Raw genomic sequence first — 24,934 nt, 5'->3', positions numbered from 1 at the left:
AAACCAAACTCATGGTTTTTGAAAAGTTTAGGGAGTCTGGTGAACCGCACTTTTCAAAAGTTCACTCAATTCAACTCCTGTTTATTTGGGTGATGAACTAGGAGCGTGCTTTCTTTTTTGTTTCAAGGTACCTATCAGAACATGTCATCAATAGTGTTAAACAGGAAATTTTGCATCTAACAAAGCTATAATAGTACTTAAATTGGTATTCAAGCAAGGGAATGTTTTTATATAATGGTGTGTGAGTAGGGGGAGTGGGTGTTGTTTTAAAGATAAAGAAATAAATATTCCCCTCTCCCAACTCCAAATCACTACTACTCCCCGATTGCTTTAATGTAAATACCCTGCAAGAAATGCCAATCCCTTTCAGGGGTGGTCACCCCTATGCCATTATTAAAAATGTTATTTTCCCTCACTCAAATTCTTTTTGAGGTTTTAACTGCATAAGAATGTTACTTCTATAAATGACTTATAGTGGTTATGTATCAGTGCTATAGGAAACCTGACCTAATACCTATACAAATGGTTGCTGACAGATGTAAAGTGATAAAGGCCATTTGTGACCTCAGTCTATTGAGAGGAGAAAGATGGTGATGATTGTAGACCAAATTCCAGGTTGTATTGTGGGTGTGGAGTTACATTTCATGGTCATGAGGCATAAAAGACACAACTATGTGTAAAAGCAAACAAGATGGATTTCTGAATTGTTCCATGCTCATTACAAATTGTATGTATTCTTTTCAGCAATCTGCCATTGTATGCATTTTGTACGTAATCCAGCCCCTATACCGTGATTGGTTGGATTGGAGGGTCTGTTGTAAACAGAAAGGTTTATTTCCAAACTCTGGGAGCAGGGCGGTAGAAGTCAGAGTAGTATACAAAGGATAGGAATTGGTTAGACCAAGAAGGTAAGAGAGGCAACAAATATATTGGGAAAAAGGTTAGGATTTACTTGCTTAAATTTTGTTTCATAGAATCATATGTGCTAGCGATATTAATCCAATTGTAGCAAAATGGAATTGATCCAGTAACTGATGCATTTGGTAAGATAAAAGGATTTTAGTCTCATGAATAACCAAAACACTAATATCAAGGGACCCAAATGGTAAACTAAGCTCTGCGAAAACTATTGTGTACAAAATTGTGTTAATGAAGCATTTAATCCATTATTATTTGTATTATTATTATTGTTGTAGATTGATAAGACTTATTTTGTAAAAAAAAACAATAATAAAAGTAGATTTATAAGACATGTTTTGTATTTTTGGTTGATTCTACATCTTTTACTCCAACAGGACAGAAAATGAACTCACTGCTCTGGCTATCTCTCCTCTCCCTCTGCTTAGGAGCTGCTAACTCCCAAAGTAAGTAGGGATTAAAAAAAAAGATACATTTATAAATGTTTAAATGATTTTCATATCAGAAATAGGAATATCAGGAGGTACTTAGTAGCTTGTGGTTTAAAAGCTTGTAGAATTGATTATATATTATATAGCAGAAAAATAAACCAATAGAATTTGATCATTTGTAATAATGATAAATGACGATAATTTTATCTGACGTGAATGTGATAAATATAAAATTATGCTTTCTGATAGAATTTCTTCAGTATTTATTAGGACTCACTATCATGAAATAAAGTTTGTTATTTAAAAATATTTAATATTTAAATGTTTTTGGTACAACAAAATTAAAGGGTATTCCAGGCCAAAACTTTTTTTATATATAAATTGGCTCCAGAAAGTTAAACAGATTTGTAATTTACTTCTATTAAAAAATCTTAATCCTTCCAATAGTTATTAGCTTCTGAAGTTGAGTTGTTGTTTTCTGTCTAACTGCTCTCTGATGACTCACGTCCCGGGAGCTGTGCAGTTCCTATGGGGATATTCTCCCATCATGCAAAGCTCCCGGGATGTGACATCATCATTGAGCAATTAGACAGAAAACTTCAGAAGCTAATAACTGTTGGAAGGATTAAGATTTTTTAATAGAAGTAATTTACAAATCTGTGTAACTTTCCGTAGCCACTTGAGATATATATATATATATATATATATATATATATATATATATCTATATAAAAAAAGGTTTTGCCTGGAATACCCCTTTAAGTAAAAAACAGGAATGCAGATAATGTCCTGGTTAGTTCACATCTGCATCAGAGCTAGGTTCCGGAGATCTTTCACAAAGTCTGTTTCAGTGATAAACAACGGACCTAGACGGTCTATTGCATAACAGACACCAGGTCCTATAGTCTTTGAATGGGGTATGTCGGGTTTCCATCTGGTGTCCGTTTTTTTTTGGCAAGAAAAAAGACAGACCTGCAGTATTTTTTTCTCCGGTCAACTCCAGTAATTTGAATGTACTGAAGGTAGTTTTCTTAAACAGTGCTCAACGCCAATGTGACACAACCAGATAAGACCACTCCTATCCTCCCTTTTGCACCTGTGCACAGACCGATAGGTGGCACTCCCTCTCACAGACTTGAATGAAGAAAGGTATAGTCTGGCACGTTGGAAGCAGGTAAAACTTGTAACTTTATTATAAGTAACTTTATTAAGTAAAACATGTTACAAAGCAGAGCGTAGTCGCTTACGTGTTTTGGGCAGGTGTCCCCTTAGTCATGCCACTCTGCTTTGTAACATGTTTTACTTACTATAATAAAGTTACAAGGTTTACATGCTTCTATGATGCCTGACTATACGTTTCTTCATTCAACACCGATCTGCTCCCGGCCTAATATTACAAATCTTTGTTGTACGGTTCATAGAAAAATGTGAGCTATGCTGCACTTCTGTGTGCTTCAGATTTTATACAGAGTATACATAATATTTGAGAAGAATAGGAAGGTCCAGCACTAATCTTTGTGCATAGAAACTGTTTTAGTTTAGCTTAAAAGCATTAAGCTTAAGTGAGGTGTTTCAGCCGGATGTACCAGCCTTGATCATACTCAGTATGAAAAAGGCTGGTACATTCGGCTGAAATGCGTCACTTTACCCTATGTATTGTTTTTTAAGCTTAAACAAAACAGTTTTTGTACTCACAAAGATTAGTGATGGACCTTCCTCTTCTAAAGTATTTTCTCGGGTGTCGGTTCACACTGGTTCGGCACTGTTTCTGAACAGAAGGGTGAGCTGAAGCTTTTGCTAATTTTCATATACATAATATTCTGTGCCATTGCACATACTCTGCTTAGAAATACTGCTTCATGCAGCTTTCTGACTGTTTGTGGTTTCCTGATCACCTCTTCTGGTCACAACCAGGCTTGGCCAGACCCACATCTATCTGATATTTATGGCATATCCTGTGGATATCCCTTAGTTTCTAGATTGTAAGCCAATTCCTATACATCAGTCAAGGAGGGGCTGGGAGTATGGGTGAGCAAGGAGGTGTGCCATGCTGTGACACTTGAGCATCTCAGCTACACCTCCTAGACACTTGGCTACAAAATAAAAAGGTAATTTCATAAGTTTATAAACCACCATCTGCTCCAGGAAAGGTACATTGTGCTTTCATACCCAAATAGCTATCCAATGATGTCTGCAGCTTATAGCAGCAAACAGCTGTCAGATTCCCTTTAATGTTTCACATTCATTAATTTGTACAAAATAGCAGTTTGGATGGATGCGGAGTGTAGTTGTGTGTGTGTGTGTGTGTGTGTGTGTGTGGGGGGGGGGGGTGATAGGCAGCAGTAAAACCTGTACCCTGGTGCCTGAGGAGAGCTCAAAAGCAACTCTGCTAAATAAGAAGCCACAAAGATTATAAACAGTACAATGTGCTGGAGGTGTTATGCACCTTTAGACTAATTTTATTTAGCATTTTATTTTTTACCTTAAAGGAGTTCTGTAGTGAAACATAACTTATCCTCTATCCAAAGGATAGATCGCGTCGCTGCGGGCGGGGGGAGGGGGGGGACTGGGTTCCCTGTGACCTCTGTGATCTCCTGAATGGGGCCCTGGCAGTCTGCTGGAAGGGGGAATGCCGACCCCAGAACCGAGTGGTAGCCGACACATCCCCTCCATTTATACCATAGAGATAAATGGTGGATGACGTGGCAGCCTCGGCTTCCTGCAGGGATCGGAACGGCTGGTTCGGTTCGGACCCCCTGCGATCTTTAACTTGACCCTTATTCTTTGGATAGGGGATAAGTTGTGAGAAATGTGCAGTTTTTGTAGCATTTCTAACAAAATTGTGTGTGTTAGAATTTTATTCAGTACAAGTCATGTGATTTTTTAACCCCTTCCCGCAGAATGACTTATATAAACGTCAGGTTATACACCTAGTTTGTGCATCCTGACGTCTATATAAGTCATTCAGTTAATGCACGGCATAGCACAGGTTAACAAGCAGAACTCCCGCTGTTATCAATGGGAGACAAGTTCTGCAACACACCCCAGGACCATCTGTGAATGGTCCTGGTCAGCGATCACTGGTATTGGTCCCTGTGGACCAATCACAGTGTCTCAGCTGACTGGGGGGCGGGCTGAAAGTTCAGATCCCCCCCACTCTGTCTGCCCCTAGAAGTCCAGGCAGAGCGGGGGAAGATGACCCAGAGAGCTGTGGGGGCCAGTGGGGGGGGGGGGACATATCTGAGGACCGGCAAAGGCAGTGGGGACCAGGGACCGGCGGCAGGCAAGTGGAGGAGGCAGCGTCGGCATCAGAGGCAGCAGTGAAGATCGCTGTAAAGTGATCTTCACTGCTGCTTCTAGGAGTTTCAAAACTACAACTCCAGGCATGACCAGACAGCCTTTGGCTGTCCAGGCATGCTGAGAGTTGTAGTTTTGCAACATCTGGAATGCCACAGTTTGAAGACCACTGTGCTCATTGACCATTGTCCACCCCTATGCAAATCCCTAATTTAGGCCTCAAATACACATGGCGCTCTGTCAATTCGGAGCCCTGTCGTATTTCAAGGCAACAGTTTAGGGCCACATATGGGGTATTTCCGTACTCGGGAGAAATAGCCTAGCAAATTTTGGGGAGCTTTTTCTCCTTTTACCCCTTTACATGTTATTGTAAAAAAAAAAAATATTTTTTACTTTAACTTGATGGTGTTGCCCCATGCTTTCCATTTTCACCAGAGGAAAAAAGACCCCCAAAATTTGTAACGCAATTTCTCTTTCTGAGTACGGAAATACCCCATATGTGGATGTAAAATGCTCTGCAGGCACACAACAAGGCTCAGGAGTGAGAGCGCCATGTACATTTGAGGTGATTTGCACAGGGGTGACTGATTGTTACAGCGGTTCTGACATAAATGCAAAAAAACTAAAACACACACATTTGATCCCATTTTGGAAACTACACCCCTTAAGGAACATAACAAAAGGCACAGTGAGCCTTAATTACCCACAGGTGTTTGAAGAATTTCCGTTAAAGTTGGACATGAAAATGAATAATTTTTTTTTACTAAAATGCTGGTGTTATCCCAAATTTTTCATTTTCACAAGGGGTAATAGGAAAAAAGCCCCCCAAATTTTTAACACCATTTCTTCTAAGTATATAAATACCCCATATGTGGATGTAAAGTGCTCTGCTGGTGCACTACAATGCTCAGAAGAGAAGGAGCGCCATTGGGCTTTTGGAGAGAGAATTTGTCCGGAATTGAAGGCCATAAGTTTACAAAGCCCCCATGGTGCCAGAACGATGGAACTCCCCCACATGTGACCCCCATTTTGGAAACTACAGCCCTCACAGAATGTAATAAGGGGTGCAGTGAGCATTTACACCCCTAAACTGGTGCCTGAAAAATTAAGATTTTGAACATTTTGTGAAAAATTGGAAAATTGATGCTGAACTTTGAAGCCCTCTGATGTCTTCCAAAAGTAAAAACTTGTCAACTTTATGATGAAAACATAAAGTAGACATATTGTATATGTGAATCAATATATCATTTATTTGGTATGTCTATTTTACTCACAAGCAGAAAGCTTTAAAGTAAGAAAAATGCAAAATGTTAAACTTTTTCAAGAAATTTTGGAAATGATGCAAGTATCGACAAAAAATTACCACTCTGATAAAGTAGAAAACTGTCTCGGAATCAAATACATAAGTAAAAGCATCCCAGAGTTATTAATGCTTAAAGTGACAGTGGTTAGATTTGCCAAAAATGCTCTGGTCCTTAAGGTGAAAATGGGCTTGGTCCTTAAGGGGTTAATTTTGTGAGTCAAGAATTTCCATTGAAAAATGTGGGGAAATAACTCTAGAAAAAAATGCCCACATATATGTGTTTTTCTGGCTTTTTCCACCTATATAGAGAACAATAGGAAGAAAAAATAAGGTTGACTAAACTCTATAGGGTCAGAAGTCTAGCACTGCCTTCATCTTTAACCACAATGGCATATACACACACATGGCTTGTCATGGAGCCAATGCAGAATCCTACAGGGGTGCTCACTATCAAGCGTAAATGCATGAAGAAATAAGGATCAAACTAGTGTATATATGTGCAGCGGAACAGGTCACATCCAAACTACAGGACCATTCCACCCGCAATTTGGATGTGACCTGTCCTGCTGCACATGTATGCACTAGCCTTATAATTATTTAGATTACACAGTAGTTAACATCTGGCCATGTTTCTTTTTTGCCCCCCAAAATTCCACACTGTAAATATGGAATTTGTTTGTGTATTTTCTAGCCTTAAAGATTTCAGTTTGGGTCCGATAAGCTTCAAGTTCCTCCTCTTTGGGTAAAAGACTGTTTCGGATCAGGTTATTTGTAATCTGTCATTCATTAATCAGAATACACTAACTACCCTGTTTCCCCGAAAATAAACCCTACCCCGAAAGTAAGCCCTAGCAGGATTATCAGGGTGGGCTGCAATATAAGCCCTACCCCGAAAATAAGACCTAGGCCAGGGTTAATCAACTGGCGGACCGCGGTCCAGATCCGGACCGCAGCTGCCAGTAATGCCCGCAGACTTCCCAAACCCCCCCCCCCCTTGACTGGTCCTGCGGCAAGTTACCGTAATTGAGCCGGGGCAGGGACGCTGTCGCTTTAAAACGTCCGTGCGTATGCACGGCCGACGTCACGGATGTGTCCCTGCCCCCGGCTGCTAAGCAACAGAAGGAGATCCCGCCGCCAGCGAGAGCTGCAGCTTCTGTACAGTACAAGTTGCGGACGCTATCGTATAAAGGTAGGGAAGTGCTGGTCTCCGCTGGGGATGAAATGTGTACCGTAGTGTATTATGGCAGAGGGGTGGGGGGGCACTGTAGGAGTGTGGAGGACAAAGGGGGAAGGGGAGGATGGGGGGGCTGTAGCAGTGTGGAAGATGGGGGATTGCAACATCCTCCACACTGCTACAGCCCCCCCATCCTTCCCACTGCTATAGCCCCCCCATCCTCCACACTGCTACAGCCCCCCCATGTTGTTCAAGGTACATACCGTAAATAAATAAGCCCTACCCTGAAAATAAGCCCTAGTGTGCTTTTTTGTGTAATACCACAAAAATATTTTGTTGTGTTGCTCTACTATAGGTCCACATAGGGCCTACTATATTCCTACTAGGGCCTATATTAGGCTATGTAGACGTCTGTGAAAATTCAGTTTTTCCGGGTCTTGTCATACTAGAATGCAATACACTACCCACTTTTATTTTGCAGCACAAATGATTCCTGCATAAGACATTTTTCTTATTAGGCACATCCTTATGTGTGATATATGTGATGCATATTAAAGTGCACATAGACCGCATTAAGAAACTTCTGCAGTTCTGTATAATATCTATCGGTGGTGTTCATTGTCACTAATGCAAAATCTTTAACAGTACCTCAGGCTAGCATGTACCATTTATAATATTAGTGTTTATTTATTGGAGCAGGGCTTTTGGCATTTTGACCTTAAAGGAGTACTCTGGAGCAAAATATTTATTGCACATTGTAAAGCTCGCCCAAAGTTATATAATATCCAAAATTACCTCCGTTGCGCTAACTGCGCGCTTATACCACTTTTCGGAAAACCGGAAGTGCAGCCAGTATCTCACAATTATGAATTTCGTTCCCCAGTATTCAGCCTGCCGCGGCCATCTTCGTTACGAAACGTCATCACTGTAAAGGTCCTTCCCCGCTCCCATATTTTACATATTTATATATTCCCCGTTTGCGCAGCCGTCATTGGCTGGACTGCGCAAACAACTCTGAATGCCTCCCACCTATCACACAAAGCTGAGCGCGCTGACGCACTCAGCATTTCTCCGGGAACAAACATGTGACCACTCCTGGCCAATTATATCCCGGTTAGTTACGCTGCCGTAACTAACAGGGATATTCTTCAAACAAGTTACACATGATTTCAATGTGTAACGTTTCAAAGGGGAGGGTTTAATATAATTACTAGGGAGGGGAAAGGATGAGGTAGAGGAGGGGGTGAGAAGGACTGAAGCACGGAGGGACTGGAAGCTGGAGCAAGGCAGCATGGGGGATGACGATTTTTATGTCATCCTCCACACCACCATAACCCGGAAGAACCGGAAAATTTGCGGCGCTGCCACGGGAAAACGGCCAGACCGACTTCTGAAAGGAGGACATTGATAGAAAGGTACAGCCGCGGGGAACATTTTGGGCTTAAAGAATTGTGCACCATAGTACTCCTTTAAGACACAAGGGCCCAGGGGTGACTGCTACCTCTGTATCCCAAATAACTATGCCCCTAAATTCAGCGTTTAGAGTTACTTTAAAAATTTTAGTATGCTATAGATATACATATTATTATATATACACTAATATATATATATATATATATATATATATATATATATTTTTTTTTTTTTAACACAGATGCGAAAACTTGTGCCTCTTGCCATGCTACTGCTGGTGTGTGCACCCAGAAAACCGGCTATGTGACATGCAGCTGTATATCTGGCTTTGTTGGGAATGGAATTACTTGCAACCCTATTGCCTCGTGCACTACAGAAACCTGCTGTTCCGAAGGTTATTACTGGGATAACAGGGCAAACTATAAAATATGCACAGATATCAATGAATGTGCAGATTCAACACTGAACGAGTGCTACCCCTCATCAACTTGTGTTAACAGGAATGGCATATTTCTTTGTGGTAACAACAGAAATATTGCATGCAATGGTGCAACTTGTGCTTTTGACCAAGACTGTCTAAATATTGGAGGTACTGTGCAGTGTGCAGACCCATGCTCAAACTATGGGGTGCTGATTGGAACCAATAGATTGTCTACAATCAACTCCACTGGTGTATTTACCACTGATCGATATGACTTTGGTTGGTTCCGCTACAATGGAACTGGTTTGAAGATGCAAGAAGGTTGTGTTGGTCCGGTAAAATGTGGATCCGCGGAACCCTTTACACTTAACAGTAGCCATCCAGCTATTGGAGAAGGAATTGTGATGAAGAATCTAATAACTAACTCTGTGAGCGGATGCACAGCTGCAGGAACCATACCTGTAAAAGCCTGCTCTGAGGGATTCTATGTGTATAAATTCACTGGAAGTTTGAAGTCTGAAGTTTATTGCACAGGTAGGTGAAGATCAATGTTTTTATTGTATCACATATATAGACACATATATGTTATCTTGTGCTAAATTAAATAAAAATCAAGTTTCCCCCATCACTCTGCACTCAATACCCCATAACGACAATGTAAAATCAAAATGTTACCAATCTTTCCTAATTAATTGAAAAGGATAAATTAAAATCTTGCATTAACGGGGTACTCCAGTGAAAAACATCTTATCCCCTATCAAAAGGATAGGGGATAAGATATCTAATCGCGGGGGTCCCACCGCTGGGGACCCCCACAATCGCCAGCGTGGAACCCTAGTCATCAGTGCACGGAGCAAAATCTGCTCCGTACCAGATGACTGTCCACTATAGCCGCTGTGCCCCCTCCATTCAGGTCTATGGGAGGAGGCGTGATGGCTACGTACCAGCTGTCACGCCCCCTCCCATAGATATTAATGGAGGGGGCGTGGCATGAAATCACAAACATGGAAGCTCCACGCTCTCGTGTTCCAAGCCCGGAGATCGCGGGGGTCCCCCTATCGGGGGTCCTCCTATCCTTTTGTTAGGGGATGAGATGTTTATCGCCAGAGTACCCCTTTAATATAAGAATTCAAACCCTTTACTCAGTACTTGGCAGCAATAAATAGCCTCCAGGATTCTTTGGTATATAGCCACAAGGTTTGTACACCTGAATTTTGCAGATCCTCTCCAGCCCTGTCCAGTGATCGAACCCCATTTTTACATCTCTCCAGAGATGTTCGATATGATTTAAGTCAAGGTTCTGGCTGAGCCACTGAAGGACATTCACAGAGTTGTCCCTGAGCCACTCCTGTGTTGTCTTGGCTGTGTTCTTAGGCATTTTCTTGTTGGAAGGGGAACCTTTGGCCAATTCTGAGGTCCAGCAGAGCATTCTTTTTAAGAGGTATTTCCATCTCAAACGTTATGGCATCCACTGATAAACAGCGTAAAACTACATTCACATCACGATTTGGGAATACGGCTGCTGGAAACAGTGAAAGAATTTGAAAACAGTCTGCTGCCATATCCCTGCTGGACCTGTGCCACTCCCTATTTGTTTCAATGAGTCTGACTGAGTCAGCTAGTGACTCCAGTTGGCTCATTTTTAGACCATATCAGTTTTTGATGCCGGACTGAAACAGCAGAAGACCACAGTTTTCAGTGCTGCAACAAAAATTAGCTGACTGTAGTCACTCGCACATTGCCATTGAAATGAATGAGGTGCGGTACTGGTCTGGCAAGGATATGGCAGCAGCTGGTTTTCAAATTCTCCCACCGGATCCGGCTCATACTCCTAAATCGTAATATGAATGGAACATAAATTACAGTGTTTACAAAAATCCCATTAATCTCTATGGGATTGATCCTCACCATGTCTGCCCTCAAGCAATCTGGATGGGGCCAGGGGTACTCATTCTTAAAGGGGCTGTCTAAAAAAAACAACCTATTCTCAGCTGTTAAATAAATCATCATATATTGGTTTAGAAATCTATTTTACTACTTTTCTGTGGTTTTTCTTGCTTTCCTTCTGCTTTTCATGCAAACTTTTTGCTCTGTTGTCTTCAGCCCAACCATCGCACTACACTTGCTTGACTATAACTTCTCCCACATTGGGGAAGGAGGTAGAGTTGTCTGAATCTCTGGCTAGAGTGTCCTGTACACAGGAACAGGGTGTACACCAGACAGTACGTTGGGCTGATGACAACAGAACAGACAGTTTGCATCAAAATCAGAATGGAAAGCATGAAAGATCACAGAAAGATAGTAAAATATCCCAATTTATCATTTTATGTGGGCCCCAGAGGTGAAACCGGCATCTGCAGACATTTATGGCTTATTCTGCATAAATGTCTGAGATGGAAGTACCTATTTAATTCCCCCTGCAGTGTTTCAGCAGTTGAAATAAACCTTTTAAACAGGTTTCCGTTGATTACTAGAGATCAGTGGGCTCCTCATGATCATTTCAACTAAATGGAATTGTCCAAAATGGGCACCATTGCTTTTTATTTACAGCCCTAATCTTATGCAAAAAATTTAAGTTATCGTATATATCTCCCTTCCTCCCTGCATGTGTATTTATCATGCTCAATTCCATTTGTAGAGGCATCACTAATTTATTGCACTAGAAATTTTCAATTTTTATGGCATGTGGAATAATTTTGTATAGTGGTATTATTGGTCAATAAATAATTTGTATTTTCTTTGCAGATCCATCTCCATTTAATGTTTCAACTCAAACTACAACTGCCGGGACAACTACCACATCAACTACTACAATGGCAGCTACTACAACTCCAACCACTACCACCCCCACTACTACAACTCCAACTACTACCATCCCCACTACTACAACTCCACCCACTACCACCCCCACTACTACAACCCCAACCACTACCACCCCCACTACTACAACTCCAACCACTACCACCCCCACTACTACAACTCCACCTACTACCACCCCACCTACTACAACCCCAACCACTACCACCCCCACTACTACAACTCCAACCACTACCACCCCCACTACTACAACACCACCCACTACCACCCCCACTACTACAACCCCAACCACTACCACCCCCACTACTACAACTCCAAACACTACCACCCCCACTACTACAACTCCAACAACTCAAACTCCAACTACCACCCCAAATGCAACAACACCACCACCATCTACAACCCCAGTTCCAACAACAACATTGCAAACTACCAGTCAGCCAGGAAACAATATTACTGTGACCACAATGAGAAGCAGAAGTGTAGTCAGTGTGACATCCTTAACTGAACTGGTGAATGGCACGGAGACAACAAGTTTGGAGCTAAATGAGACCACAACTCTCTATGTTGAAGTAAAGACCATTAGTCCCACCACTGTGACAACCAACATCAATAGCTCAGTCACACCTTTTTACTCCAAAATAATTATTGGGTCTGGTCCTCCTGTGACATTCACTGACAGACCAGCACCTCAAAACTCAGGAAATGTAACCGTTGCTCCAAATCAGCAACTTTTCCAACAGCCTGGTTTGTATACAAGTCACCCAGCTCAAACCAAAACTGTAACCGAGACCTTTACAGTTGATAATGCCAATTTAACAAGCACCACCACATCAACAACCATTACAACAGAAGAGGTGATTGTGATATATAACTTTTAGTTGTGCCATAAAACCTCAAAAGTAATTAGCTAAAATATGTATCAGACCCATATGTTTAAATATGATTTTCCAGCTCACATTACTTGTACTATAGACTAGAATGAAAACATTCTATTATTTAGCATACTGATACATCTGTCTATCTATCTATCTATCTATCCATTTATTTATTAGTCAGTGGGTGACATGTAGGGGAATTCATCAATACTTTTTTTTTACTATTTTAGTCATGAAAAGTCAACTTGTTTTTTAACTCCCTGCACCAAATTCATGAAAAGTCACACGCCTATTGGGCATCCTTAGGATAGGGGATACGTTTACATTTTTCAGGGCTGGACTACTCCTTTAAAGTAGTCCATGTTGAACTTTAAGGATAAACTTATCCTGAAACACCTCTGTTAAAGTAAGAAGCATTGGTGCATAGTGTAGGTGCACTGTTGTTTAAATAGCTGATCCCATAAGGTTCTTGGTTCAATCCCCAGACAAGACAGATGATTGTAAAATTACTCACCTGATCCCCATGGCTCTCATCAGTCTGTGGGGTGTAGAAATCTGTGTCCCTGCTGCTGGCTTTCTCCATCCCTGATTCCTACAGAGTGGATATAGAGATGTGTGTCCCTGAAGGCAGGGGAAACTGCTATCCATCACCTGCCTCTGATTACTGCTTCTTCAAATTGGTGTCCCTGCTTAGAGTACCTTTCAGGGCTGAAGTAAATTGGTGTAGGTTAGTGTGTAAAGGATGGGAGCTGTGACTTTCAAAGAAAAGTTGCACAAAATGAATCAGTCACCACTGCATAAAACTAGTCTATAGCAATGCACATGGTAGTTCACTATCAGATATGATCTATAACAAAAGTCACAGGAGAAGTGTCTGAGATTTTTGATTTTTTTTTATAGAAAAAAACGGTCTAAAAAAGCTTGATGAATTCCCCTCATGGTGTTTGTTAAATACATGTTGTGCTATGTAGCCAACTGGTTTAGGAAGACTGAATTTTAGGTTACTAGCCATGTGAATCTATGTACCTGAATGTGATATGAAGACTCATATAATGCCCATATATAACTTTACATGATGTAAATAAAGTCAGTGAATGTCAAAAGCATTTTCTGAATGCTGTCAAGTTTTTCCTCTATGTGTTATATTGGAACAATGTTAGTTAATTTATGGTGTATAGGTATGAATTGGTAAACATCTGTTTAAAGATTCTTGCCCCTTGTCAGTACAGAGCAGGATGCTGGCTGGTTGGATAAGAAGTCTTGAACATGGGACTAAGAGGATACTGTACTATGTTTCCTTGAGGGGAATGCCAAACTGGCACATGCAATGCTCCATGGGAAAAAAAAATGCATAACAGCTTTCCCTCGAAAGGAAATATTTTTGCTGTACAGTGCCACCTACTGATTCTGGCTTGGCATACAATCCCCTGTCATCTTTTAAGGAACTTTAAGGTTGGAAACTGAGTTAAAGAGAAGATACCTCCAGCTGGTGGCACTGTACAGCAAGTTCTTTACTTTTTGAGATGCCACATCCTTCAAGTACAAGAATATCCTCGGCTCGGCAACCTCATGGATATCTCGGTACTCTTTGACAAATCTGTGGAACAATTTCTACAGCTTCTTATAAATTCACCATATGGTTGTGAACAATGGGCTTCATTTACTAAGGCTTTTCAAAGTAGATTTTGTAGTTTTTTTTTGTGACATGTGTCGTGCACCAGAAGTTCTGACAAAAGATCCAAAAAACCCTACTAACGCTCCACTTAATTTAGAAAACTATTATATCACCAACATACACTGAGGGGGGAGAGAAGAAAAAAGGGGTTCTCCAACCATGAGGAAAAGCCACCACTGGCCTATGCAATATATATATATTTACACCAACAAAGAGAGCCAGTAGTGTAAAAGGTTATTTTTATTTAACATATATGCCAATTACAGACATTTAAAATATAAAGAGGATTTAAAACAAGGCACCACAACAGTAACTGTAGTTAAAGTGGAGGGGGCATGGCAAGCAAGAAAACATGGAATACAGGGAAGCTGTACTCAAGAATAGTATGGGGTAAACATAAATCTTCAGTAAAATGAGACTCTAGGAAAGTAGAGCATACAAACAGAACATAACCAAATAAGCATTGGACATAAGTAATAAGGTGCAAATAGTCAGATCCATAACACCCTGCCATGCATTACCTGCCTGCCATCTCCAACCCCAACGTACGTTTTGCTTGTGCTTCGTCAGGGGGCACCCTCTATTTCAAGACGGTCCTGTACCACTTTTGATTTAACATCTAGGACGTCTATTTGAGTATTACCAAAAATGCTGGTGAAGTACATATTATATTCATATACTGCACAAATTGCTGGAATATTTTTTTGTTACCACACAATCAGTATGCGAAAAGAGGAGATAAAAAGAGGGAGGACAACTGTAATACAGTTGAGTAAATGCACCTGCCGGGTCCCCTTGGGTAGGTAGGACTCTCACCTTTTAAGCCTCTTGGCTCATATGCATATCACCCCGTCTGGGGGTAGTGTTGAATGTCCTTGGAGCTGCAAGCCGGTGGTGGTTGGACGGGTACCCTATGCAGGAACCCATATAGGAAATAAAGAGTAGCAAAATGGAGGCACTGGAGATGGCGCTGCTCGAATGAAGATGGTCCAGAAGATGTCGGATGTAAAATTGTTGTTTATTTATATTAAAATAAATAAAACATGATACATAAAAGCAATAACAGGATTAGTATATCCCTTCTTCAGATTGCGGGTGTATGATGGGTAACAGTATTCACAGATTTAAATAAGCAGAAATGGCGCCAAGAAGCGATGGAAGGGTTAGGGGGCATTTTGACCTTCAGTTCACATTTCATATATACATCAGTTCGTTACAAATTAGTATGTAAACACAGTGGAAAATAATGATGAAAATGCAATTGCATAAAAAAGACAGGCACAAGGATTTTTTTGTGTATCGGGTTTAGTAAATCTGAAATGGAGGTTTGAAGAGCATGTAAAATGTGAAGGACGAGGGAGGAGGCTGGAAATTTATGAATGGGGATTGGGCAGTGGAATCAATAAGCAGACTAGTATTGAGAAATAAGGGCAGTTATATTATAAAACCGCCGTGGGATATCAGTGTTTCCCGGACATTGTTTGAAATTATCGGAGGTCACGTGGTTGGAGTTGACCAATAGGGTGGTCATAAGATGGGAGGGAATTCCCGGTGAGTATTGTGGTTTAGGCCATCCAATCAGAATTAACTACGGCTCTAGTGCATCCATTGGGGTTTAAGTACGTTTAAAGGCTGTAGGTCTGTTCCGTTTTAATATAAGATCACGTGGTAATCAGTGTCCAATCCGAGGATGTATAATTTTTTTATTGGTTTTGAAGGGGGATTATTTGCCCGGGATATGTCACAATTTAAAAATGAACACAAAGTCTATAATGACCAATAGGGAGGGAGGTAATTGTACATGTTAGGAATACCGAAACATGATGAGAAAAAAATCCCAGATCGTACAGATTTTGTAGATCAGCATATTTCTCTGGGAAAAGAGATGAAATAATTAATCAAAGTGGAAGGCTAGGGCGTCAACACTTGTATATACAGGGTGACACTAAATGGGGCCATACATGGTTGGAACGGTGTATGGCAGCGAGTGCATATATGAATTATAAAGTACAGTGGATGACGTTGTTGGTACATGTAAGCATTTGAAGTCGAAAAATCCAGTAATTCTCACATTTTTGGAGGGTGGAGAATCTTTGACTGGCATCTTCTAAAATGTGCTCAAATGGTGTGATACGGAAACCTGAAAATTTGCAATCGTGTGTGGAAGCTGTGTGATGGGACACGCTGTGAGGAGGGAACCGGTTGGTCACATCAGATCTATGTTTATTTAAGCAAGAACGTAGAGACTGTATGGTGCAACATGTTGTAGTGTGAAGAGGCACTCAAGAAGGTAGATTTTGTAGTTGGTGCTGCATTTCATAAAGGTCTTGATGTCAAAGGATTCATTAGTGATGTATGTTTTTGCACCTTGGGTTATTGACGGGCAACATTTGCATCTTACATTATTGCATCTGTAGCTTCTTACTAGGGGATGGAAGAATATCGGTCCCGTGGTCCCGAGAAAAAAGAGAAGTGCTTCTGTGGGCGCTCACCTCCGTCACAGATGTAGTCCGTCACAGGTATGTGGAAGTTTCCGAGAACTTGGTAAAATAAAACCGCTTGGACACGGATGTATTTTGGAAAATAAAAAGAAGGTTTATTCCTTCAGCATGCAATACAGCAACGCGTTTCGAGGGGCAGGGACCCCCTCTTCATCAGGCTATCTAATTGGGCAGTGTGGATGTCCTTTATTTATACCTCATTTGCCCGCGAAAATCACGTGTGTGTTACATAACATGAAAATAAAACAATAAAGAAAAAAGAAAAAAAAAAAAAGAAAACAAAACAAAAAAAACATTTTTTAAATAAATGAATAAATAATCAAAATAAATAAATAAAATCCATAGAAAAGAAGACATTTACATTAAAAATAGAAGTGAGCATTCTGTAAAATAACCCACAGATGGTCAGTTTGACTAACCATTATATTATGCACCTTATCTTGTATTGCATATGTGATATGTAATAATTCTGCAGACGTCGGGCCATTTCAAATGCTCTCCCTTCGGAGATCTACAGTGGCTGGGTGAGAGGTCTGAGGCACCAACCGCCGGTCTGTCCACACATCCGTCCTCCTGGCTGCTTATTGGATGGGGGACCGGCGTCAAACCCATTTCCCCACACAGGGATGATTACATTTATTTAATGCATATGTGTATGTGTATGTACATACACACACATCCATACGCATGGTGGATGGATGTGTACTTATCAGCTGTTTGTTTTGTTTTAATTCAGTTTGTTTGTTGTGGTTGTTGTGTCAGTTGTTAACTATCTCATCTTTTTAAGATATTAATTCCACCGCTTCATTCAGGCCATGTGGTTGTAATGTCTGGAGGCTGTAAATCCAGAACATTTCTTTGCGTGACAGGATTTCAAACCTATTTTTCTTTCCCGGTGGAATGTGCTCAATTGGGGTTATGGATATGGCTGTCATGTTTCCCTCATGCATCAGGCTCAGATGTCTAGATAGGCTATGGTGCATGAATCTCTTCTTGATTCAATCTCAAATGTAATGGTTGTGTTGTTCTTCCAACATATTGTTTACCACATTGGCACTCTATGAGGTAGATGACATATTCCGTTTGGCATGTCATCAGATGTTTGATGGGGAAGGTTTCACCCGAATGGGTACTGGAAAAACATTTTTGGTTATGGCGTATGGTAAAGCAACATAGGCATCTAGGTTTTCTGCATTTGTATGTTCCCACGTTTCCAGTTTTGTCATTTTTCTGGGAGGATTTATTGTGGCATTTGAAATTGCTTGGGGCTATCATACCCTTTATGGTTGGTGCCCGCTGAAAGTCAATCCCGGAATTTTTGGGATAATTTTTCCTAGATGTGGATTACTTAGTAGTATTCCCCAATGTTTCTTCATGATGTTTCTGATTTTTGTTTGACCCGCTGAATATGTGGTGATGAAATTGCATCTGGTTTTTTCCTCATTCTCCTTTTCTTTTTCTTTCTTTTGTAGGTGGAAGGCTCCCGGGTCCGTTGCCTCAAGACATTCCTCTTGGGTAAGTGCACAGGTTTTTCATATGCATTTTCAATTAATTCTTTCGGATATCCTTTTGCTACGAATCTGGACTTTAAGATTTTGGACTGTTCGGAAAAGGTGGCAATATCTGTACAATTTTTTCTTACTCTCTTGAATTGTCCAAAGGGGATGTTTTGTTTCCACTTCTTATAGTGGCCACTGGTAAAGGATATATAATTATTGGAATCAACTTTCTTGAAAAAGGTGGATGTGATGAATCTATCCCCTTTATGGGTGATGTGGAGGTCCAAAAACTCAATTGAAGTGGAGGAAAAAACGGGGGTGAATGTCAAACCCCAGTGGTTGGTATTAATATCCGTGACAAAAGATTTGATGTTCTCTGGGTGGCCACGCCATAATAAAAACAAATCATCTATATACCTTTTGTATATAGTAACATGTTTTTTATACAGGGGATGTTTTTTTATCACCTGTTCTTCAAAGCAACCCATAAAGAGGTTCGCATATGATGGTGCCACTCTGGTCCCCATGGCCCCCCCCCTTATTTGATGGTATAGGGTGCCATTGTATGAGAAAAAATTGTATTCCAGAATGAATTTCAGACAATTGGTAAGGAAAATTACCTGTTCGTTTGGGATGTTTTTGTCTTTTTCCAGAAAGGAAATGGTGGATCGAATTCCCAGATCATGTTGGATATTCGTGTATAAAAAAACATCCCCTGTATAAAAAACATGTTACTATATACAAAAGGTATATAGATGATTTGTTTTTATTATGGCATGGCCACCCAGAGAACATCAAATCTTTTGTCACGGATATTAATACCAACCACTGGGGTTTGACATTCACCCCCGTTTTTTCCTCCACTTCAATTGAGTTTTTGGACCTCCACATCACCCATAAAGGGGATAGATTCATCACATCCACCTTTTTCAAGAAAGTTGATTCCAATAATTATATATCCTTTACCAGTGGCCACTATAAGAAGTGGAAACAAAACATCCCCTTTGGACAATTCAAGAGAGTAAGAAAAAATTGTACAGATATTGCCACCTTTTCCGAACAGTCCAAAATCTTAAAGTCCAGATTCATAGCAAAAGGATATCCGAAAGAATTAATTGAAAATGCATATGAAAAAACCTGTGCACTTACCCAAGAGGAATGTCTTGAGGCAACGGACCCGGGAGCCTTCCACCTACAAAAGAAAGAAAAAGAAAAGGAGAATGAGGAAAAAAACAGATGCAATTTCATCACCACATATTCAGACAAAACAAAAATCAGAAACATCATGAAGAAACATTGGGGAATACTACTAAGTGATCCACATCTAGGAAAAATTCTCCCAAAAAATCCGGGATTGACTTTCAGGCGGGCACCAACCATAAAGGGTATGATAGCCCCAAGCAATCTCAAATGCCACAATAAATCCTCCCAGAAAAACGACAAAACTGGAAACGTGGGAACATACAAATGCAGAAAACCTAGATGCCTATGTTGCTTTACCATACGCCATAACCAAAAATGTTTTTCCAGTACCCATTCGGGTGAAACCTTCCCCATCAAACATCTGATGACATGCCAAACGGAATATGTCATCTACCTCATAGAGTGCCAATGTGGTAAACAATATGTTGGAAGAACAACACAACCATTACATTTGAGATTGAATCAGCATCGTTCCAACATAAAGAAGAGATTCATGCACCACAGCCTATCTAGACATCTGAGCCTGATGCATGAGGGAAACATGACAGCCATATCCATAACCCCAATTGAGCACATTCCACCGGGAAAGAAAAATAGGTTTGAAATCATGTCACGCAAAGAAATGTTCTGGATTTACAGCCTCCAGACATTACAACCACATGGCCTGAATGAAGCGGTGGAATTAATATCTTAAAAAGATGAGATAGTTAACAACTGACACAACAACCACAACAAACAAACTGAATTAAAACAAAACAAACAGCTGATAAGTACACATCCATCCACCATGCGTATGGATGTGTGTGTATGTACATACACATACACATATGCATTAAATAAATGTAATCATCCCTGTGTGGGGAAATGGGTTTGACGCCGGTCCCCCATCCTATAAGCAGCCAGGAGGACGGATGTGTGGACAGACCGGCGGTTGGTGCCTCAGACCTCTCACCCAGCCACTGTAGATCTCCGAAGGGAGAGCATTTGAAATGGCCCGACGTCTGCAGAATTATTACATATCACATATGCAATACAAGATAAGGTGCATAATATAATGGTTAGTCAAACTGACCATCTGTGGGTTATTTTACAGAATGCTCACTTCCATTTTTAATGTAAATGTCTTCTTTTCTATGGATTTTATTTATTTATTTTGATTATTTATTTATTTATTTAAAAAAAAATTTCTTTTCTTTTCTTTTCTTTTTTTTTTTTTTCTTTATTGTTTTATTTTCATGTTATGTAACACACACATGTGATTTTCGCGGGCAAATGAGGTATAAATAAAGGACATCCACACTGCCCAATCAGATAGCCTGATGAAGAGGGGGTCCCTGCCCCTCGAAACGCGTTGCTGTATTGCATGCTGAAGGAATAAACCTTCTTTTTATTTTCCAAAATACATCCGTGTCCAAGCGGTTTTATTTTACCAAGTTCTCGGAAACTTCCACATACCTGTGACGGACTACATCTGTGACGGAGGTGAGCGCCCACAGAAGCACTTCTCTTTTTTCTCGGGACCACGGGACCGATATTCTTCCATTCCAGTGACCGTCCTCCGCCGGTGAGAACGAGTCTAGTGCCGGCTGCACTCCTCCAATCTGTGTCCCCCAGAATAGTGGGAAACAAGCGTCTACTGGTGTTGTGCCCACGGTACAACACAGAAAGGTGAGCAAACCTAACATAACAACTAAAAACACGAATGTGGAAACGGCTGCTCCCCCCCTTCCTTGGAGCCGACATCCATTTTTTATTTAATTTAATTATTTTCTTTTACACTCAGATTATCTATATCTATATATATATATATATATATTTTTTTTTTTTTACTACGCTTAGATGCGCATTGTGTCTCCTCTGTCTTTTTCTATATATTTCTGTTGTTCTTACTAGGGGAGGGAGAGAAAAGAGAGTAGAACTGATTTTTTGGGGGATTTTTGTAACGGCTGGGAGCAAATATATTTTTAAGGGAACGGTTCTTGCGGAATGTAATGTTGGGGTTTGGAGGGATGGTGTCCTTTAGATGCGGATCTAGTTTTAGGACTTTCCAGTGCTTATTGATGTACGTTTTATGCTTTTGTGGTCTCTCATGAATGTGGTTATAAAGTTGCATGAAAAATCGGAAGGTTTCTTTTTTTCTTCTTTTTTACTTGGAAGCAAACAGGTTTTTTGGTCAAGTTTGTTAGCTTTTTGACAACTATTTTCAATGATAGAAAAAGGGTAACTGTGATGACTGGTTCTGCCAGAACCGATAGGATTAATGATTTATAGCCCTGTTGTTTGTTTTGGTTGCTGGGACGATGCCTCTGTGCTCATGGGTGTGGTTAACCCCTTAACGACCAAGGACGTATATTTACGTCCTTGGCCGGCTCCCGCGTCATATTGGGTCGGTCCTGGCATGTATCTGATGCCTGGACCCGGGCTAATAGCGTGCGACAGCGATCACTGTGCCGCGCGCTATTAACCCTTTAGTCACGGCGTTCAAAGTTGAACGCCGCGTCTAAAATGAAAGTGAAAGCTGCCCGGCTGCTCAGCGGGGCTGATCGGGACTACTGCAGTGAAAATGCGGTGTTCCGATCAGCTGGGACACGAGCGGAGGTCCTCTTTCCTGCCTCCGGCGTGTCCCGTCGGCGATTGATTGCTCCAAGCCTGAGATGCAGGCTTGAGCAATCGACCGCTGATAAAGCTGATCATTGCAAAGCTATGGCTTTGCAGTGAACAGTGCTGGCAATCAGTGTGTGCAGTGTTATAGGTCCCTATGGGAGCTATAACACTGCAAAAAAAAAAAGTGTATAAAAAAGTTAATAAATGGGATTTAACCCTTTCCTTAATAAAAGTTCAAATCACCCCCCTTTTCCCTTAAAAAAACACCATGTAAATAAAAATAAATATAGATATGTGGTATTGGCGTGTGCGTAAATGTCCGAACTATAAAAATATATCATTAATTAAACCGCATGGTCAATGACGTATGCGCAAAAAAATTCCAAAGTCCAAAATAACACATAATGAAAAAATGAATGAATTAATGAATGAAAGCGATCAAAAAGTCCGATCAATACAAAACTGGTACCACTAAAAACTTTAGATCACGGCGCAAAAAATGAGCCCTCATACCGCCACATATGCGGAAAAATAAAAAAGTTATTGGGGTCAGAAGATGACAATTTTAAACGTATAAATTTTTCTGAATGTAGTTAAGATTTTTTACAGAAGTACAACAAAATCAAACCTACCGTATTTAACGGGGTATACCACGCACCGGACTATAACACGCATCCTCATTTTACCAAGGATATTTGGGTAAAAAAAGTTTTTTACCCAAATATCCATGGTAAAATGAGGGTGCGTGTGTGCGCGTGTATACACCGATACACCCCCAGGAAAGGCAGGGGGGGAGAGGCTGTCGCTGCCGGCTTCTCTCCCCCTGCCTTTCCTGGGGTTTAGAGCCCTGCTGCCGGCCCTTCTCTCCCCCTGGCTATCGGCGCCGCTGCCTGTTCTGTCCCCCTGACTATCGGTGCCGGCGCCGCCGCCCTGTTGCCTCCCCCCATCCCCGGTGGCATAATTACCTGTTGCCGGGGTCGGGTCCGCGCTGCTTAAGGCCTCTGGCGTCGTTGCTATGCACTGCACGGCGCGGCGCATGATGTCAGTGCTCCGCGCCGTGCAGTGCACAGCAATGACGCAGGGGACGCACGCCGGAGGCCTGAAGCAGCGCATGTACTGATCTTTACCACTGATTGATGCATCTCCATAGGAATGCATGAATCAGTGTTTTTGGCGATTGAATGCTCAAGCCTGGATCTCAGGCTTGAAGCGTTCATTCAGCGATCAGACTGCAGGAAGGAAGGTAAGAAGACCTCCTCCTGAAGTACAGCAGTTCGGGATGACGCGATTATACCGCGGCAATCGCGAACAGCTTCCTGAGCTAACCGGCACATTTTACTTTCACTTTTAGCCGCGTGGCTAAGCTTTGAGCGCGCGCAGTGGCGTTGCTAGGGTTGGTGTCACCCGGTGCGGTAGAAAATGGTGTCACCCCCATACCTACCCCCTCCCCCCAGTAAGTTTTTAGCCTGTTGTGACAGACACCACTGTTGTAGCGCATTGTGAGAAATTCCAGTATAATAATCAGATACACCAGTTGCCACAGAATGGGAAAGTGTTAAGGAAGTTTTCACCATTTAAATATACAGCTCCCAGAATTACTTAGGGGTACTCCACTGGAAAACATTTACTTTTATATCAACTGGTGCCAGAAAGTTAAACAGATTTTTAAATTACTTCTATTTAAAATATTAATCCTTACAGTACTTATCAGCTGCTGTATGCTCCACAGGAAGTTGTGTAGTTCTTTCCAGTCTGACCACAGTGCTATTTGCTGACACCTCTGTCCATGTCAGGAACTGTCCAGAGCAGGATAGGTTTGCTATGGGGATTTGCTCCTACTATGGACAGTTCTTGACATGGACAAAGGTGTCAGCACAGAGCACTGTGGTCAGACAGAAAATAAATTAAAAAAGAAAAGAACTTCCTGTGAATCACTTATACAGCAGCTAATAAGTACTGGAAGGATTAAGATTTTTAAATAGAAGTAATTTACAAATCTGTTTAACTTTGTAGCACCAATTGATAAAAAAAAAATAATGTTTTCCAGTAGAGTACCCCTTTGAGCAGTGGTGAGGTTATGCTGGGAGTTGTAGTTTCACTCACCATAACTGTAGAACTTACAAGTGACTACAGCTCTGATAGGACATAGAGAGGAGAATGTACAATGATATCAGTGACTACAGGTGATGTCTTTTCTATAGTGAGAATACACAATGATATCAATGATTACAGGTGACGTCTTCTCTATAGTGAGGAGAATACACAATGATATCAGTGACTACAGGTGACGTCTTCTCTATAGTGAGGAGAATACACAATGATATCAGTGACTACAGGTGACGTCTTCTCTATAGTGAGGAGAATACACAATGATATCAGTGACTACAGGTGACGTCTTCTCTATAGTGTGGAGAATACACAATGATATCAGTGACTACAGGTGACGTCTTCTCTATAGTGAGGAGAATACACAATGATATCAGTGACTACAGGTGACGTCTTCTCTATAGTCAGGAGAATACACAATGATATCATTGACTACAGGTGACGTCTTCTCTATAGTGAGAAGAATACACAATGATATCAGTGACTACAGGTGACGTCTTCTCTATAGTGAGGAGAATACACAATGATATCAGTGACTACAGGTGACGTCTTCTCTATAGTGAGGAGAATACACAATGATATCAGTGATTACAGGCGACGTCTTCTCTATAGTCTTCCCTTATCTAATTCAGATGGTACATACCGCCAGGACTTGTTCCAGCTAAAACTTCTGTCTGCAGAATGTGACGCCCAG

The 24,934-nt window shown here is 41.1% G+C and overlaps 1 protein-coding gene across 1 annotated transcript; it reads left to right on the top strand.

Moving 5' to 3' along the window:
- Nucleotides 1–1,180: 1,180 nt before the first annotated feature.
- On the top strand, nt 1,181–21,446 carry LOC130357448 (uncharacterized). Its single transcript, XM_056560143.1, has 5 exons — nt 1,181–1,364; nt 8,778–9,491; nt 11,703–12,631; nt 18,301–18,343; nt 21,424–21,446. The coding sequence occupies exons 1-5, from the start codon at nt 1,304–1,306 to the stop codon at nt 21,444–21,446; spliced, it is 1,770 nt and encodes a 589-aa protein (XP_056416118.1). The 5' UTR covers nt 1,181–1,303.
- Nucleotides 21,447–24,934: the final 3,488 nt, after the last annotated feature.

Source organism: Hyla sarda, chromosome 2, assembly GCF_029499605.1.
Source record: "Hyla sarda isolate aHylSar1 chromosome 2, aHylSar1.hap1, whole genome shotgun sequence".
NCBI lineage: Eukaryota > Metazoa > Chordata > Amphibia > Anura > Hylidae > Hyla > Hyla sarda.
Note: the sequence above shows the minus strand (reverse complement) of the source record. Positions and strands in the feature narration are given on the sequence as shown.